The 15,942-nt window shown below is 47.9% G+C and overlaps 1 protein-coding gene across 2 annotated transcripts in view; it reads left to right on the top strand.

Moving 5' to 3' along the window:
• EPC1 (enhancer of polycomb 1) overlaps nt 1-15,942 on the top strand; it is a 163,677-nt gene that overhangs the window by 85,128 nt on the left and 62,607 nt on the right. Inside the window, exon 1 of one of the 2 annotated variants that reach the window (XM_077268495.1) lies at nt 6,895-7,392. The exons of the other annotated variant lie outside the window; for it this stretch is intronic. Coding sequence (XP_077124610.1) covers nt 7,240-7,392 — 153 coding nt within the window. The 5' untranslated portion in view covers nt 6,895-7,239. Of the gene's footprint in view, nt 1-6,894; nt 7,393-15,942 lie in introns of those variants that run through there. 2 annotated transcript variants of the gene reach the window in all.

Here is a 15,942-nt window from a genome sequence, read left to right as displayed (position 1 = left end):
CTCACCACACATCTAGATAAGTTCCTTAGGGGGTCTACTTTCCAAAATGGTGTCACTTGTGGGGGGTTTCAATGTTTAGGCACATCAGGGGCTCTCCAAATGCAACTGGGCGTCCCATCTCAATTCCAGTCAATTTTGCATTGAAAAGTCAAATGGAAGTCCTTTCCTTCCGAGCTCTGCCATGCGCCCAAACAGTGGATTACCCCCACATATGGGGTATCAGCGTACTCAGGACAAATTGTACGACAAATTTTGGGGTCTATTTTCTCCTGTTACCCTTGGTAAAATAAAACAAATTGGATCTGAAATAAATTTTGTGTGAAAAAAAGTTAAATGTTCATTTTTATTTAAACATTCCAAAAATTCCTGTGAAACACCTGAAGGGTTAATAAACGTCTTGAAAGTGGTTTTGAGTACCTTGAGGGGTGCAGCTTTTAGAATGGTGTCACACTTGGGTATTTTCTATCATATAGACCCCTCAAAATGACTTCAAATGAGATGTGGTCCCTAAAAAAAAATGGTGTTGTAAAAATGAGAAATTGCTGGTCAACTTTTAACCCTTATAACTCCGTCACAAAAAAAATTTTGGTTCCAAAATTGTGCTGATGTAAAGTAGATATGTGGGAAATGTTACTTATTAAGTATTTTGCGTGACATATGTCTGTGATTTAAGGGCATAAAAATTAAAAGTTGAAAAATTGCGAAATTTTCAAAATTTTCGCCAAATATTAGTTTTTTTCACAAATAAACGCAAGTTATATCGAAGAAATTTTACCACTATCATGAAGTACAATATGTCATGAGAAAACAATGTCAGAATCGCCAAGATCCGTTGAAGCGTTCCAGAGTTATAACCTCATAAAGGGACAGTGGTCAGAATTGGAAAAATTGGCCCGGTCATTAACGTGCAAACCACCCTTGGTGGTGAAGGGGTTAACAGTGGTTTCCTAGCAGCTATTTTACCATGAAGGCCTGCTGCACAAAGTCTCCTCTTAAGGGCTCATTTCCACATGCGAGACGTCCGTGTCTCGCAGGTTAAAACCCTCTTCTGGCGCCGGCACTTGGGAGCAGAGTGTGCAGCTCCATGTGTTGCTGTGCGGCCGCATGCTCCGCTCTGGCGTGCCGGCGCCAGAAGAGGGTTTTAACCTGCGAGACACGGACGTATGTCTCGCATGTGGAAATGAGCCCTAACAGTTGTTGTAGAGATGTGTCTGCTGCTAGAACTCTGTGTGGTATTGACCTGGTCTCTAATCTGAGCTGCTGTTAAAGGGAACTTGTCACCTGAATTTGGCGGGACCGGTTTTGGGTCATATGGGCGGGGTTTTCGGGTGTTTGATTCACCCTTTCCTTACCCGCTGGCTGCATGCTGGCTACAATATTGGATTGAAGTTCATTCTCTGCCTTCCGGAGTACATGCCAGTGCAAGGCAATATTGCCTTGCGCAGGCGTGTACTCCGGAGGACAGAGAATGAACTTCAATCCAATATTGCAGCCAGCGGATAAGGAAAGGGTGAATCAAACACCGAAAACCCCGCCCATATGACCCAAAACTGGTCCCGCCAAATTCAGGTGACAGGTTCCCTTTAACCTGCGATTTCTGAGGCTGGTGACTCGGATAAACTTATCCTCAGAAGCAGAGGTGACTCTTGGTCTTCCTTTCCTGGGGCGGTCCTCATGTGAGCCAGATTCTTTGTAGCGCTTAATGGTTTTTGCCACTGCACTTGGGGACACTTTCAAAGTTTGCCCAATTTTTCGGACTGACTGACCTTCATTTCTTAAAGTAATGATGGCCACTCGTTTTTCTTTACTTAGCTGCTTTTTTCTTGCCATAATACAAATTCTAACAGTCTATTCAGTAGGACTATCAGCTGTGTATCCACCAGATTTCTGCACAACACAACTGATGGTCCCAACCCCATTTATAAAGCAAGAAATCCCACTTATTAAACCTGACAGGGCACACCTGTGAAGTGAAAACCATTCCCGGTGACTACCTCTTGAAGCTCATCAAGAGAATGCCAAGAGTGTGCAAAGCAGTCATCAATGCAAAAGGTGGCTACTTTGAAGAGACTAGAATATAAGACATAATTTGAGTTGTTTCACACTTTTTTGTTAAGTATATAATTCCACATGTGTCAATTCATAGTTTTGATGCCTTCAGTGTGAATGTACAATTTTTATAGTCGTGAAAATACAGAAAAATCTTTAAATGAGGTGTGCCCAAACTTTTGGTCTGTACTGTGTGTATGTGTATATATGTATATGTATATGTATATGTACATATATATATATATATATCTCCGGTTTTACGTAATCCATTGAAAAAGTGAAAGAATACATACTTTGTACCAAATTTAAGCAACTTGGCTGTTACATTTATTATTTGTTGTTTATTTTTAGACTATCGATTCCATGGTACTGTACATAAGAAGGGATTACATATAAATTACAATGAACAAACTAGTAGTGACAGACTGGTACAGACAGGTGAGGACCCTGTCCTTGTGGGCTTACAGTCTACAGGATAATGAGGAAGGGAATAGTAGTTTAGAGGGTTGTGACAGCTTTGGTGGTAGTGAGGTGGTAGTGGGTTTTCAAGTTCCATCTGAAAGTTCCAAATGTGGTGGATAATTGGATGTGTTGGGGCCCAGAATTCCAGAGGATAGGGGGATATTCGTGAGTTTAAGGCAATTGAGTGAGGAACATATGAGTGTGGAAGAGAGAAGGAGATCTTGGAAGGACCAGAGATTACATGTGGAAAAATATCAAGATTAGTTTGGAGATATATGGAGGAGACAGATTATGGATGGCTTTGTAGGTCATTGTTAGCAGTTTGAACTGGGCAAGTTGGAGAATTGGGATATTTAATGGCTTGGAAAAATTTTATTTTGTATCCTTCTCATGACTGATAACTTTCAACAATGAGATCCCTTTGCTGTGTTGTAAGCTGTTTGCAGACCATGGCTTTTGCTATAAAATGCAACTAAGAAAATGTCAGGAAAATCCTACTAGAACTAAACTTTCTATGGGGTTAATCAGAATCTGTGTAAATAATGGCAGCTGTGCACAGACTACTGTTACATGAAAGTAAATATGATTGGCTAATTCTGAATAGACAACATCCCCAATTATAAGAGGGTATTCGCACTTATGCAATCACATTATTTTAGTTGTATTATTTATTCCCCCCACAAAGTGATTTGTTTCTCAATGGATTTGTACAGATTATGGACGACATTAAAGGTGGAAAAAAGTTCTGAAATTATTCTGCTTGGTATGATTTTCTTACATGACATTTGGCATTTTAATAGGGATGTGTAGACTTTTTATATCCTGCTGTATGTCCATTTTTTACATCTGCAATAATTAAAACATTCTAATTGAAAACTGCATTTGGCCTATGTTAATAATTGCAGTGGCTGCATTAAGAAAACAGATGACACAGTATAGCATCCATTTTTTGCACACACATTGAGATATATATGCAAGCCTCAACCGAAAATCGGGTAAGACTAGTGTCTGCTGTGATTTCCCACATGTGGAAAATCGGTGTGGAAAAGAGTTCATGTGAGTTGAGCGTGCATGTAGTTACAATGGAGAGAGGGGTATAAAATGTTGGCACCCTTGAAATTGTTTCAGAAAATGAAGTATTTCTACCAGAATATTGCAATTGCACTTGTTTATTTCTTTTGCGTGTATGAGGAAAGCACAAAAAAAGAGAAATAAGGGCAAATTGGACATTTAACACACAACCCAATAATGGGCCAGACAAAATTTTTGGCACCCTCAAATTAATAATTGGTTGCACACCCTTTGGAAAAACAGCGATCACTTCCTATAATCATCAACAAGCTTCTTGCACCACTCCTCTGTTGCAAACTGCTCCAGGTCTTCCATATTTGAAGGGTACTTTCTCCCAACAGTAGCTCTCCACAGGTGTTGTTCAATGGGATTTAGTTTCCATCCATTTTTTGGTGCTTCTTGAAGTATGTTTGGGGTCGTTGCCCTGCTGGAGAACCCATGACCTAGGACACCCCAGCTTTCTGACACTGGGCACTACATTGCGACCCAAAATCATGTGCAAATCGTTAGATTTCATGATGCCTTGCACACAGTCAATGTACTCAGTACCAGAGGCAGCAAAACCTCTTTGAACCTCCCAAGATATTTGACTGTAGGTACTGTGTTCTATTTTTTGTAGGCCTCATTCCGTTTTCGATAAACACTAGAATGATGTGCTTTACCAAAAAGCTCTATCTTAATCTCATCTGTCCACAAGACTCTTTCCCAGAAGGATTTTGGCTTCCTCACGTACAATTTGGCAAACTGCAATCAACTAGCTTTATGTCTGTGTTTGCAGTGGGGTCCTCCTGGGTCTCCTGCTATAGCCTTTAATTTCATTCAAATGTTGATGGCTAGTTTGCTCTGACTTTGATTCATGATGAGCCTGAAGGGCAGCTTCAATTTCTATGGAGCTTGATTGGGGCTGCTTATCCACCATCCGGACTATCCTGCGTTGCAACCATTCACTTTTTCTCTGCTGTCCACAACCAGGGAGATTACATACAGTGCAATGGGTTGTAAACTTCTTCATTTATGCTGTGTACTGTAGACAAAGGAACAAAAAAGATCTCTGGAGATGGGCTTGTAACCTTGAGATAGTTGATATTGTTCAACAAATTTGGTTGTCAAGTCCTCAAACAGTTCTCTTCTCCATGGTTACCATGGCACACAGACACACAATGCAAACATTGAGTTAACTTCTCTACTTTTTATCTGGTTTCAGGTGTGATTTTCATATTGTTACTTGCCACAGGTGAGTTTGAACGAGCGTCACATGCTTGAAACAAAGTTGCTTAACCACATTTTTGGAACGGTGCCAACAATTTTGCCCTGCCCATTTTTGGGATTTGTGTGAAAGTATGTCCAATTTGCATTTTTTCCCTTTTTTTTTGTTATACACACAAATGAAAAACGTGTATAACAAAAAATATGTACCGTAATTGCAATAATTTTTGTGGGAGAAATGCTTCCTTTTCTGGAACTATTTCAAGCGTGCCAGCACTTTCAGCCATGCCTGTATCTAAGTGCCATCAGATTTTAGTGTTCTAACCCTGTTTTTCCCCGGATGGAACATGTATCCAATACAGTCTATACGGCTGTTTTCATGGCTTTTTTTTGTGGACAGTATTTGCAAAAATAAAAAATAACTAAGAAGAGTCCATTTTTAATTGGAGTCACAGATCAAAATTACTCATACAAATCATGGGTGCTTGCAAATCGTAGAGTACATGGATGACCTCATTGTGTAATCTGTGTGCTGTCCTTGATTAAGGGCTCGCCCACAGGAGCGTACAACTCTGACAAGTGCTATCCGATATTTTATCTGATGGCGCTCGGACCAATGTTATGCTATGGGGTAGTGCTGATCAGTGTTTTTTCTCACGCCAAATTGGGATAAGAAAAAATCGCAGCATGCTGTGAGTTGCTTTGCAAATTGGATTCAAGTCTATGGTGACGTGTAAAGGATATGACTGCACTCTGATATAATCTGAGTGCAGTCTGACATCCCTGGACGGACTCAAGACAATGGAGAAGATGGGGAAATTACTGTATGTTCTCCATCTTCTCACCTGTGCTATGATTTATCTGAGAGAATCAGATCACAGTAAGGTGACACTCTGATCAGAGTGTCATTAGCATAACTGAGCCAATTAATTTGCATTAGAGAATCAACGCTCGTGTAACTCGGCCTAATGGATAGAAGAAACTTTGCAATTTTTTTTTTATATGCAAATATCACTCATGGTAACAGCTGAAACACTCATGAAACTGACTTTTTTGTGTGTTTATGAAAAATAAGGGATATCTGAGACCTAATCTATTATAGAGTGGTATGCCACTCTGTAATGTCCATACAATCTATTATCTGATCTTATTGTACTCTTTAATAGAGAGTCTACAAAAATTAAATTGTGGTATTTTCCATAGGATGTGATATGAGAAGTTTTTGCACTAGAAGCATTGCTAGTAGTGGATAAACCTGATGGAAGCATACGGCAGACCGGGGGTGGCAGCAACCACACCATGTGCTAACGGGGACACTAAATCTTTGCTGCCCGAACTACCAGCTCCATGAATCGCACTGTGGCTGTGTTACTGCATTTCAATGTAAACTTTTGTAAAGTCGCTGGGGACCCTGTCAGGCCATTAGGCATCACCCTTCTCTGTAATGTCCCTGGTCTAGTGGGAAATAAATAAAAAAATTATATATATATATATATATATATATATATATATATATATACACACACAGGCTCGCTGAGTGTTCGATCTCTGAGACCCCACTGAGAGGGGAAAGGGGACAAAATCCCTGGTGTAAATGAAACACTGTTATAATTCCCCATTTACAAAGCACACTAGTGTAATTTGTGGGGCAACCCTGCAATTGGACCCCCATCAAAAATAAAAAATAAAATATATATATATATATATATATATATATATATATATTATATTTTCGCATAAGCTTAACCACTTACTGTCACCAAGTAATGGGAGCGCATGTCTGTTCCGACTCTCACTGCACCATGATAATTGGTTGTGTTTCTGTGTTTTTTTTTTTTTTTTATACAGTTATTTTAGTTTAAAAATTGATTAAAAAGGCAAAAATGTTGATAAAACTACAGCTCGAACTGCAAAAAAAGAATAGTTCTATGTGAGAGCAGAGTGGCGCCGGCAGTGGCGGAGCGCTGTGTGAGGAGAATGACGCAGTGCCCGGCTGCCCTCCCTGCCGCCATCTGTCACCATGGTAACACCCTCCTGTGTGAGGCGCGGCCCCGCTCTCCTCCCGTGCGCGCTCCCGCCCTCCTGTGCGCGCTCCCTCGCTGCGGCTGGCCCGGGCCCGGCGGACGCGCAGGCGCGCTATGCACTCTGGGAATGGCTGCGCAGCTCGGGTTGGCTGGGGGAGCAGACAGCGGAGTTTTAATGTCCGCCATGTTGGCTATGGCGTATTGAAGAGGGAAGGCGAAAGAGAGACACCGGAGCGCACAGAACCCCACAAAATAACAGCCCGAATCGAGCTACGGACCACCCGGAACACCGGGAAAGGCGCCATTTTGATCCCGGCGGCTGGTGGGAGAGCGGCGGCGGCGGAGCACGGAGACCCCATGAGAGCCGCGCGGCACGGGAGGATTTCCCCGCTCGTCGGTCGCATGGCTTTGTTGTGGTAGACAGAAAATGAGCAAATTATCGTTCCGGGCTCGGGCGCTGGACGCGTCCAAACCGTTACCCGTCTTCCGCTGCGAGGACCTCCCGGACCTGCACGAGTATGCCTCCATCAACCGGGCCGTGCCGCAGATGCCCACGGGCATGGAGAAGGAAGAGGAGTCGGTAATGATTGTGGTTTTGTTTGCTGCTGCGCCCCCGGCTCTGCGCGAGCCTGCACAAAATGGCCGCCATGTTCTCCTCACGGCCGCCGAGGGGGGGCCCGGGCCGCTCTCCGGGGGTGTCACACCCCGCTGACCCCGGGGAGGGCTCGCCGGCCCCCTCTACTCCACGTACCTGCCTTGTATGGGGGGAACGGGCGGGTTATTGGGGGGAATTTAGAGGCGAAAGGCACAAAGGGGTCACGTGACGGGGCCGCGGTCCGCCATCTTGTTGTGTGGGGATCCTGTCTTTTGGGCTGGGCCTGCGCCTGCAGTAGCGGCGACTGTCCACCGGGGGGAGCCCGAGAACAGGCTGTGCGCTGCGCTCACCTTGTGGGATTGTTTGTGTACATTCAGGCTGACAGCTCGGCCTCCTCCTGCTGCCGGCCCGGGGATGTGTGTGCACTGCCCTGTACCGTACAGGCTGAGAGCCCGGCCTCCTCCTGCTGCTGCCGGCCCGGGGATGTGTGTGCACTGCCCTGTACCGTACAGGCTGAGAGCCCGGCCTCCTCCTGCTGCTGCCGGCCCGGGGATGTGTGTGCACTGCCCTGTACCGTACAGGCTGACAGCTCGGCCTCCTGCTGCTGCCGGCCCGGGGATGTGTGTGCACTGCCCTGTACCGTACAGGCTGCCGGCCCGGGGATGTGTGTGCACTGCCCTGTACCGTACAGGCTGAGAGCCCGGCCGCCTCCTGCTGCTGCCGGCCCGTGGATGTGTGTGCACTGCCCTGTACCGTACAGGCTGCCGGCCCGGGGATGTGTGTGCACTGCCCTGTACCGTACAGGCTGACAGCTCGGCCTCCTCCTGCTGCCGGCCCGGGGATGGGGATGTGTGTACACTGCCCTGTACCGTACAGGCTGATAGCTCGGCCTCCTCCTGCCGGCCCGGGGATGTGTGTGCACTGCACTGTACCGTACAGGCTGACAGCTCGGCCTCCTGCTGCCGGCCCAGGGATGTGTGTGCACTGCCCTGTACGTACAGGCTGACAGCTCGGCCTCCTCCTGCTGCCGGCCCACGGATGTGTGTGCACTGCCCTGTACCGTACAGGCTGACAGCTCGGCCTCCTGCTGCCGGCCCAGGGATGTGTGTGCACTGCCCTGTACGTACAGGCTGACAGCTCGGCCTCCTCCTGCTGCCGGCCCACGGATGTGTGTGCACTGCCCTGTACCGTACAGGCTGACAGCTCGGCCTCCTGCTGCCGGCCCAGGGATGTGTGTGCACTGCCCTGTACGTACAGGCTGACAGCTCGGCCTCCTCCTGCTGCCGGCCCACGGATGTGTGTGCACTGCCCTGTACCGTACAGGCTGACAGCTCGGCCTCCTGCTGCCGGCCCAGGGATGTGTGTGCACTGCCCTGTACCGTACAGGCTGACAGCTCGGCCTCCTCCTGCTGCTGCCGGCCCGCGGATGTGTGTGCACTGCCCTGTACCGTACAGGCTGACAGCTCGGCCTCCTCCTGCTGCTGCCGGCCCGCGGATGTGTGTGCACTGCCCTGTACCGTACAGGCTGACAGCCCGGCCTCCTCCTGCTGATCACTCCTGTATAGAAGCTGTGTATACTTCCGTGTGCTGTTCAGGCTGACAGCTCTGCTTCCTCCTGCTGCTCTGGGAATGGGGAGGTGTGTAGACTATGGGCTGGCTCTGACTATGGGCTGGCTCTGACTATGGGCTGGCTCTGACTATGGGCTGGCTCTGACTATGGGCTGGCTCTGACTATGGGCTGGCTCTGACTATGGGCTGGCTCTGACTATGGGCTGGCTCTGACTATGGGCTGGCTCTGACTATGGGCTGGCTCTGACTATGGGCTGGCTCTGACTATGGGCTGGCTCTGACTATGGGCTGGCTCTGACTATGGGCTGGCTCTGACTATGGGCTGGCTCTGACTATGGGCTGGCTCTGACTGACTGTGATGCTGCTCTTTTGTATGAAGTGTGAGCAGCAAGAGGAGGCACTTGTCACATTGCTACAATGTTCACTTGTGGAATTAGTTACAAATGTCTCGGGGTTTCCTACTATTTTGTAGAGAGAATATATCCACTCCCTCTGTTATGGAACTACAACCCCCCCCCCAGCATGCCCTGACCACCGCATGTCACCAACTGTGATTCCCCAGGTTGCCAACAAACTTGGTGATTTGGGGGGGGGGGGGGGGGGTGTCTGAATGGTTGATGCTTCCACCAGATACATTAAATGTCAGCCGACTCCTGGAATGTGCATGGCGTTCTCATTGCCATGTATCTGATCAGCTGTTGTGTGGTTTCTGATGCTGGATCTTAAAGGGGTGTTCAGTGAAAACAAGTAGTCATTTAACCACAGGATAGGTGACATCTTGCGGACCAGTAGGGGTCTGACCCGCACCCTTGAGAAGACTGACAGCGTGGCAGTCATATGCCCGACCACAGCTCTATTTATCACCTATGGGGTTACCAAGTGCTGCTTTTAGCTATTTCCACCAGCCCCATAGCGATTGAATGAAGCTGTTGTCGGGCATCAGCTCCATTATAATGGGGAGAAAACCGCTGGTCGCAGCCGTCCGACTCCCACTGGTAAGTCACTTATATAACGGAGATAGGCGAAGACTTGTTTTCTCCAAACAACTCCCTTTAAAATCCATTGTTCCCAGAATCGCACCAGTACTGGGAGCATAATATAAATGTTTTATGCAGAGTTTTTTGATGGACACTCAATGCATTCGAGCACAAGTTTAATATCTGGCTTAAAACTGATCAGATACAATTAATTTGAAAAGGCAGTAAGTAATACCAGGGCACCTCGCTCTTGCATTAGCCGCTTTTCTGTGATCAGGTGGTCAAGTTGTATTGTATGGACCAGCCTGGTGTCATCACTGACAGGTGAGCCCAGGACCACACTGATCTATATTTATGGCCTTAGCATAGGGCAGAGGTCTCAAACTGCATTCCTCGAGGGCTGAAAACAGGTCATGTTTTCAGGATTTCCTTGTATTGCACAGGTGATAATTTAACCACCTGGAGAGAATGATTCCAGCAACTTGTGCAATGCTAAGGAAATCTTGAAAACATTCATGGTTTGAGGCCCTTGAGGAATGCAGTTTGGAGACCCCTGGCATAGGATGTCCCATAAATATATGGTGATAAAAATACTTACAGAGGTAAAACCATCAGGCCGATCTCTCAAGTACGACTGCAATGTGTGGCCCAGCAGTGGGCTTCCTGACCTGAACCCAACAGCCCCATGTGAAACTTCTCAGTGTGAACTCCGGTCAGGAGGCCGGCGACCGTTCCAGACATTTCGGTCCTTAGTCAGATTGCGATCCTACGAAGTGTGAAACCGACCTTAAATTAGTTGGGCCACATTCTGAAAATGTGCACTAAGAGCTGGAACTGTAATCCCTGCCGAACCCCCCAACATAATTCATGTGTCCTCTGTAGCCAGTCACAGGCCTCCGTGCTGGTCGGAGATTTAAAGGGAACCTATCACCCCGTTTTTTAAAGATTAGATAAAAATAGTGTGAAATAGGGGCAGAGCTGGGCTTTACATTAGTGCCTCTTTGGTGCCTTTACACCCCCGTTAGGCTGCCGAAATACCTTAGTGAAGTGTCCGTTTTGTCCTGTCACTCAAGCTGGTCAGGTCGGATGGGCGTGGTCACAGCGCTGTTTGTCCCCCAGGATCCTGCTCATCATTACGTTGGTGGCGTAGTGGTGTGCGCATGTCCAGCAGATGAATCCACTGCCCAGGAGATGAATAACGGCGCGTTCTTCGCTATTCAGCCGTTTACCGGTGGGCGCGGCCATCTTTCCTGTGGCCGTGCCTGCGCAGATGGAGCGCTCTGCTGCCCGGGGCTTCAGGAAAATGGCCGCCGCGATCTCCATCTGCGCACGCGCGGAATCCCGCGGCCATTTTCCTGAAGCCCCGGGCAGCAGAGCGCTCCATCTGCGCAGGCGCGGCCACAGGAAAGATGGCCGCGCCCACCGGTAAACGGCTGAATAGCGAAGAACGCGCCGTTATTCATCTCCTGGGCAGTGGATTCATCTGCTGGACATGCGCACACCACTACGCCACCAACGTAATGATGAGCAGGATCCTGGGGGACAAACGGCGCTGTGACCACGCCCATCCGACCTGACCAGCTTGAGTGACAGGACAAAACGGACACTTCACTAAGGTATTTCGGCAGCCTAACGGGGGTGTAAAGGCACCAAAGAGGCACTAATGTAAAGCCCAGCTCTGCCCCTATTTCACACTATTTTTATCTAATCTTTAAAAAACGGGGTGATAGGTTCCCTTTAAAGGGTGTTTGTTAGTAGGTTTTTGCTATGTAATTTGAAGACATCATGAGGTAGGGGTTATAACACAGAATTCAAGGATGTGTTACTTGTCAAAGTACCTGCTGTTGTATACTAATTGTGAGGGATTTATCACTAAAGGTACCTTCACACGAAGCGACGCTGCAGCGATAGCGACAACGATGCCGATCGCTGCAGCGTCGCTGTTTGATCGCTGGAGAGCTGTCACACAGACCGCTCTCCAGCGACCAACGATGCCGAGGTCCCCGGGTAACCAGGGTAAACATCGGGTTGCTAAGCGCAGGGCCGCGCTTAGTACTCCGATGTTTACCCTGGTTACCAGCGTAAAAGTAAAAAAAACCAAACAGTACATGCTCACCTGCGCGTCCCCCAGCGTCTGCTTCCTGACACTGACTGAGCTCCGGCCCTAACAGCACAGCGGTGATGTCACCGCTGTGCTTTCACTTTCACTTTAGGGCCGGCGCTCTGTAAGTGTCAGGAAGCAGACGCTGGGGGACGCATGTAAGTATGTAGTGTTTGTTTTTTTTACTTTTACGCTGGTAACCAGGGTAAACATCGGGTTACTAAGCGCGGCCCTGCGCTTGGTAACCCGATGTTTACCCTGGTTACCAGTGTAAAACATCGCTGGTATCGTTGCTTTTGCTTTCAAACACAACGATACACGGCGATCGGACGACCAAATAAAGTTCTGGACTTTATTCAGCGACCAGCGACATCACAGCAGGATCCTGATCGCTGCTGCGTGTCAAACTAAACGATATCGCTAGCGAGGACGCTGCAACGTCACGGATCGCTAGCGATAATCGTTACAAAGTCGTTTCGTGTGAAGGTACCTTAAGAGATTAACTACACTAGTCCAGCAAGCCCCCTCCTGAGATAAGCACCTCACTGTCTATGGACTTTGTGCGTGGGTTACCTTCCTCAGCTCTGCTTAATGCTAAATCTAAAAGCTCTTATTGTGAGAACTGCTGCACCCAGTAATCTAAGGCTACGTTCACATTTGCGTTGTGCGCCGCAGCGTCGGCGCCGCAACGCACAACGCAAACAAAAACGCGGCAAAACGCATGCACAACGCTGCGTTTTGCGCCGCATGCGTCCTTTTTTCTATTGATTTTGGACGCAGCAAAAATGCAACTTGCTGCGTCCTCTGCGCCCGGACGCGGGCGCCGCAGTGACGCATGCGGCGCAAAACGCAAGTGCACCGCATGTCCATGCGCCCCCATGTTAAATATAGGGGCGCATGACGCATGCGGCGACGCTGCGGCGCCCGACGCTGCGGCGCACACCGCAAATGTGAACGTAGCCTAAGTGACACATCGCTGGATTCAGCTTATCTTTGCCTACCTTACACTGCTCTCACATGAGGTACAGAAACTTACTGACAGATTCCCTTTTAACAGATGTACCATTTTGATTTATAACACTTCCTACTCATAGATTACTGCTGCACTGCCCAACATAAAATAAAAAAAAACATTTCATACCTCCTCTGATGTTGGCACTGTCATGTGACCGCTGCAGCTAATTGGCAACTGCCGATTCCAACCATCAATATTCCATAAGCGAACTTCTACTTTGACAGAAGACTGACGGCTGCAGCGGGAAGCAGTGTCGACATTGGAGAAGTGGCACCCGTCTTGGAGTTGAGTATGAATTGTGTGTTTTTCTTGTTGGGCCTTGGAGTTAAGGGAAAGCAGTCAGAACGCTTCTTCCATGTACTGCCCATTTTTAGAGACCTTGTAACTGATTACCGTATATACTTGAGTATAAGCCGAGATTTTCAGCCCATTTTTGGGGGGCTGAAAGTCCCCCTCTCGGCTTATACTCGAGTCATACCCAGGGGTCGGCAGGGGAGGGGGATCGGGGGCTGCCTAATTAAACTCACCTGCTCCTGGCGCGGTCCCTGCACGTCCTTGGGTTCCCGGCACCCCAGCTTCTTCCTGTACTGAGCGGTCACGTGGTACCGCTCATTACAGTAATGAATATGCGGCTCCAACTCCCATAGGGGTGGAGCCGCATATTCATTACTGTAACGAGCAGTAACGGTGACCGCTCAGTACAGGAAGAAGCTGCGGCGCCGGGGAAGCAGGGACTGCACCGCGCCAGGAGCAGGTGAGTATAACGGGGAGGGGAGCGCAGCGCTGCGCGATATTCACCCGCTCCTCTTTCCGGCGCCGTTCCGTCTTCAGCGTCTTCTGCAGTGACGCTCAGGTTAGAGGGCGCGGTGACGTGGTTAGTGCGCGCCCTCTGCCTGAACGTCAGTGCAGAAGATGCTGAAGATGGAGCGGCACCGGATCGAGGAGCGGGTGAATATTGAAAGTGCCCGGGGGCTGAGCGACGGAGAGGTGAGTGTGATTTTTTTTTTTTTTTTTTTTTTTAAATGCAGCAACAGCAAATGGGGCAAGTATCTGTATGGAGCATCTTATGGGGCCATAACGTTTGTGCAGCATTATAATGGTGCAAGTGTCTGTATGGAGCATCTTATGGGGCCATAACGTTTGTGCAGCACTATAATGGGGCAAGTGTCTGTATGGAGCATCTTATGGGGCCATAACGTTTGTGCAGCATTATAATGGGGCAAGTGTCTGTATGGAGCATCTTATGGGGCCATAACGTTTGTGCAGCACTATAATGGGGCAAGTGTCTGTATGGAGCATCTTATGGGGCCATAACGTTTGTGCAGCATTATAATGGTGCAAGTGTCTGTATGGAGCATCTTATGGGGCCATAACGTTTGTGCAGCATTGTATGGGGCAAATGTCTGTATGGAGCATCTTATGGGGCCATAATCAACATTTGTGCAGCATTTATATGGGGCAATTGTGTCTAAAGAGAATCTTATGGGGCCATTATTAACCTTAAGGCTACTTTCACACACAGCATATTTGCTGCGTATTTTTACGCGCGCGTATTTTGCTGCTGCTTTACCTGCGTTTTTTTACGCAGGCAAAAAACGCAGCTGCTTTCACACACAGCGTTTTTTGCTGCGTTTTTTGCAGCTGCGTTTTTTTCAGCATTGTGTACTGAAAATAAAGTTTGTTTGAAAAAAAAAAAAAAGGGGAAAAAAAAAAAGTCATTGAGGTCATTTCCTGTCTTTATGACTCAGAATACAATACACACTGGAGTTAACATCATGTCGATTCTGCCAGCTGCAATGGCCTTGAGCCAAAGACGCCTCAGCAAGCGGAACAGACATCAGCTGGGGTTTACTAACCCCACTGTCACTAACCCCAGGTTACTAGGGCAGGCGTCAGTCAGACGCCCCCCCTCGTAACCCTGTACGGTAAGGGTATGTTCACACGATCCTGATTTCAATCCTTTTTTTTCAGGACAAAAACCGCAGCTCTTGGCAGAAAACGCAGGTGCGTTTTTGGTGCGTTTTTGATGCGGTTTTTAGTGCGGTTTTTTATGCAGTTTTCTCTGCAGATTGTCTGTGTTTGACACAAATAAAGCTTTAACTGCAGTGGGGAAAAAAAAAAAGAAATGATGTCATTTCCTTGTCCAACCCTTTTCTTCTTCCATCCTCCATTTTGGGACTAAACACCAAAATGAGTGGACGTGTTTTGAATGACAGCGCTCCGCAGAGTGCTGAGCGTAGGCCAGATCACAGCCCGCGGATCCAGCTCTATCTAGCTATTTAAGTCTACGTTCACATTTGCGGTCTGCGCCGCAGCGTCGGGCGCCGCATGCGTCATGCGCCCCTATATTTAACATGGGGGCGCATGGACATGCGTCGCACTTGCGTTTTGCGCCGGCCGCATGCGTCACTGCAGCGCACGCATCCGGCCGCAGAGGACGCAGCAAGTTGCATTTTTGCTGCGTCCAAAATCAATCAAAAAAAGGACGCATGCGGCGCACAACGCAAATGTGAACATAGCCTAAGTGCCACGTATTTAAGTGCCACGTATTTAAGTGCCACGTATTTCAGTGCCACGTATTTCAGTGCCACGTGCCACGTATTTCAGTGCCACGTATTTCAGTGCCACGTATTTCAGTGCCACGTATTTAAGTGCCACGTGCCACGTATTTAAGTGCCACATGCCACGTATTTAAGTGCCACGTATCACGTATTTCAGTGCCACGTATTTCAGTGCCACGTATCAAAGTGCCACGTATCAAAGTGCCACGTGCCACGTATCAAAGTGCCACGTGCCACATATTTCAGTGCCACGTATCAAAGTGCCACGTGCCACGTATCAAAGTGCCACGTGCCACGTATTTAAGTGACACG

The sequence above is a fragment of the Ranitomeya variabilis genome, chromosome 6 (assembly GCF_051348905.1).
Source record: "Ranitomeya variabilis isolate aRanVar5 chromosome 6, aRanVar5.hap1, whole genome shotgun sequence".
In the NCBI taxonomy this organism is placed as follows: domain Eukaryota; kingdom Metazoa; phylum Chordata; class Amphibia; order Anura; family Dendrobatidae; genus Ranitomeya; species Ranitomeya variabilis.
The sequence above is the reverse complement of the archived record's forward strand: the minus strand, read 5'-3'. Positions and strand labels throughout refer to the sequence as shown.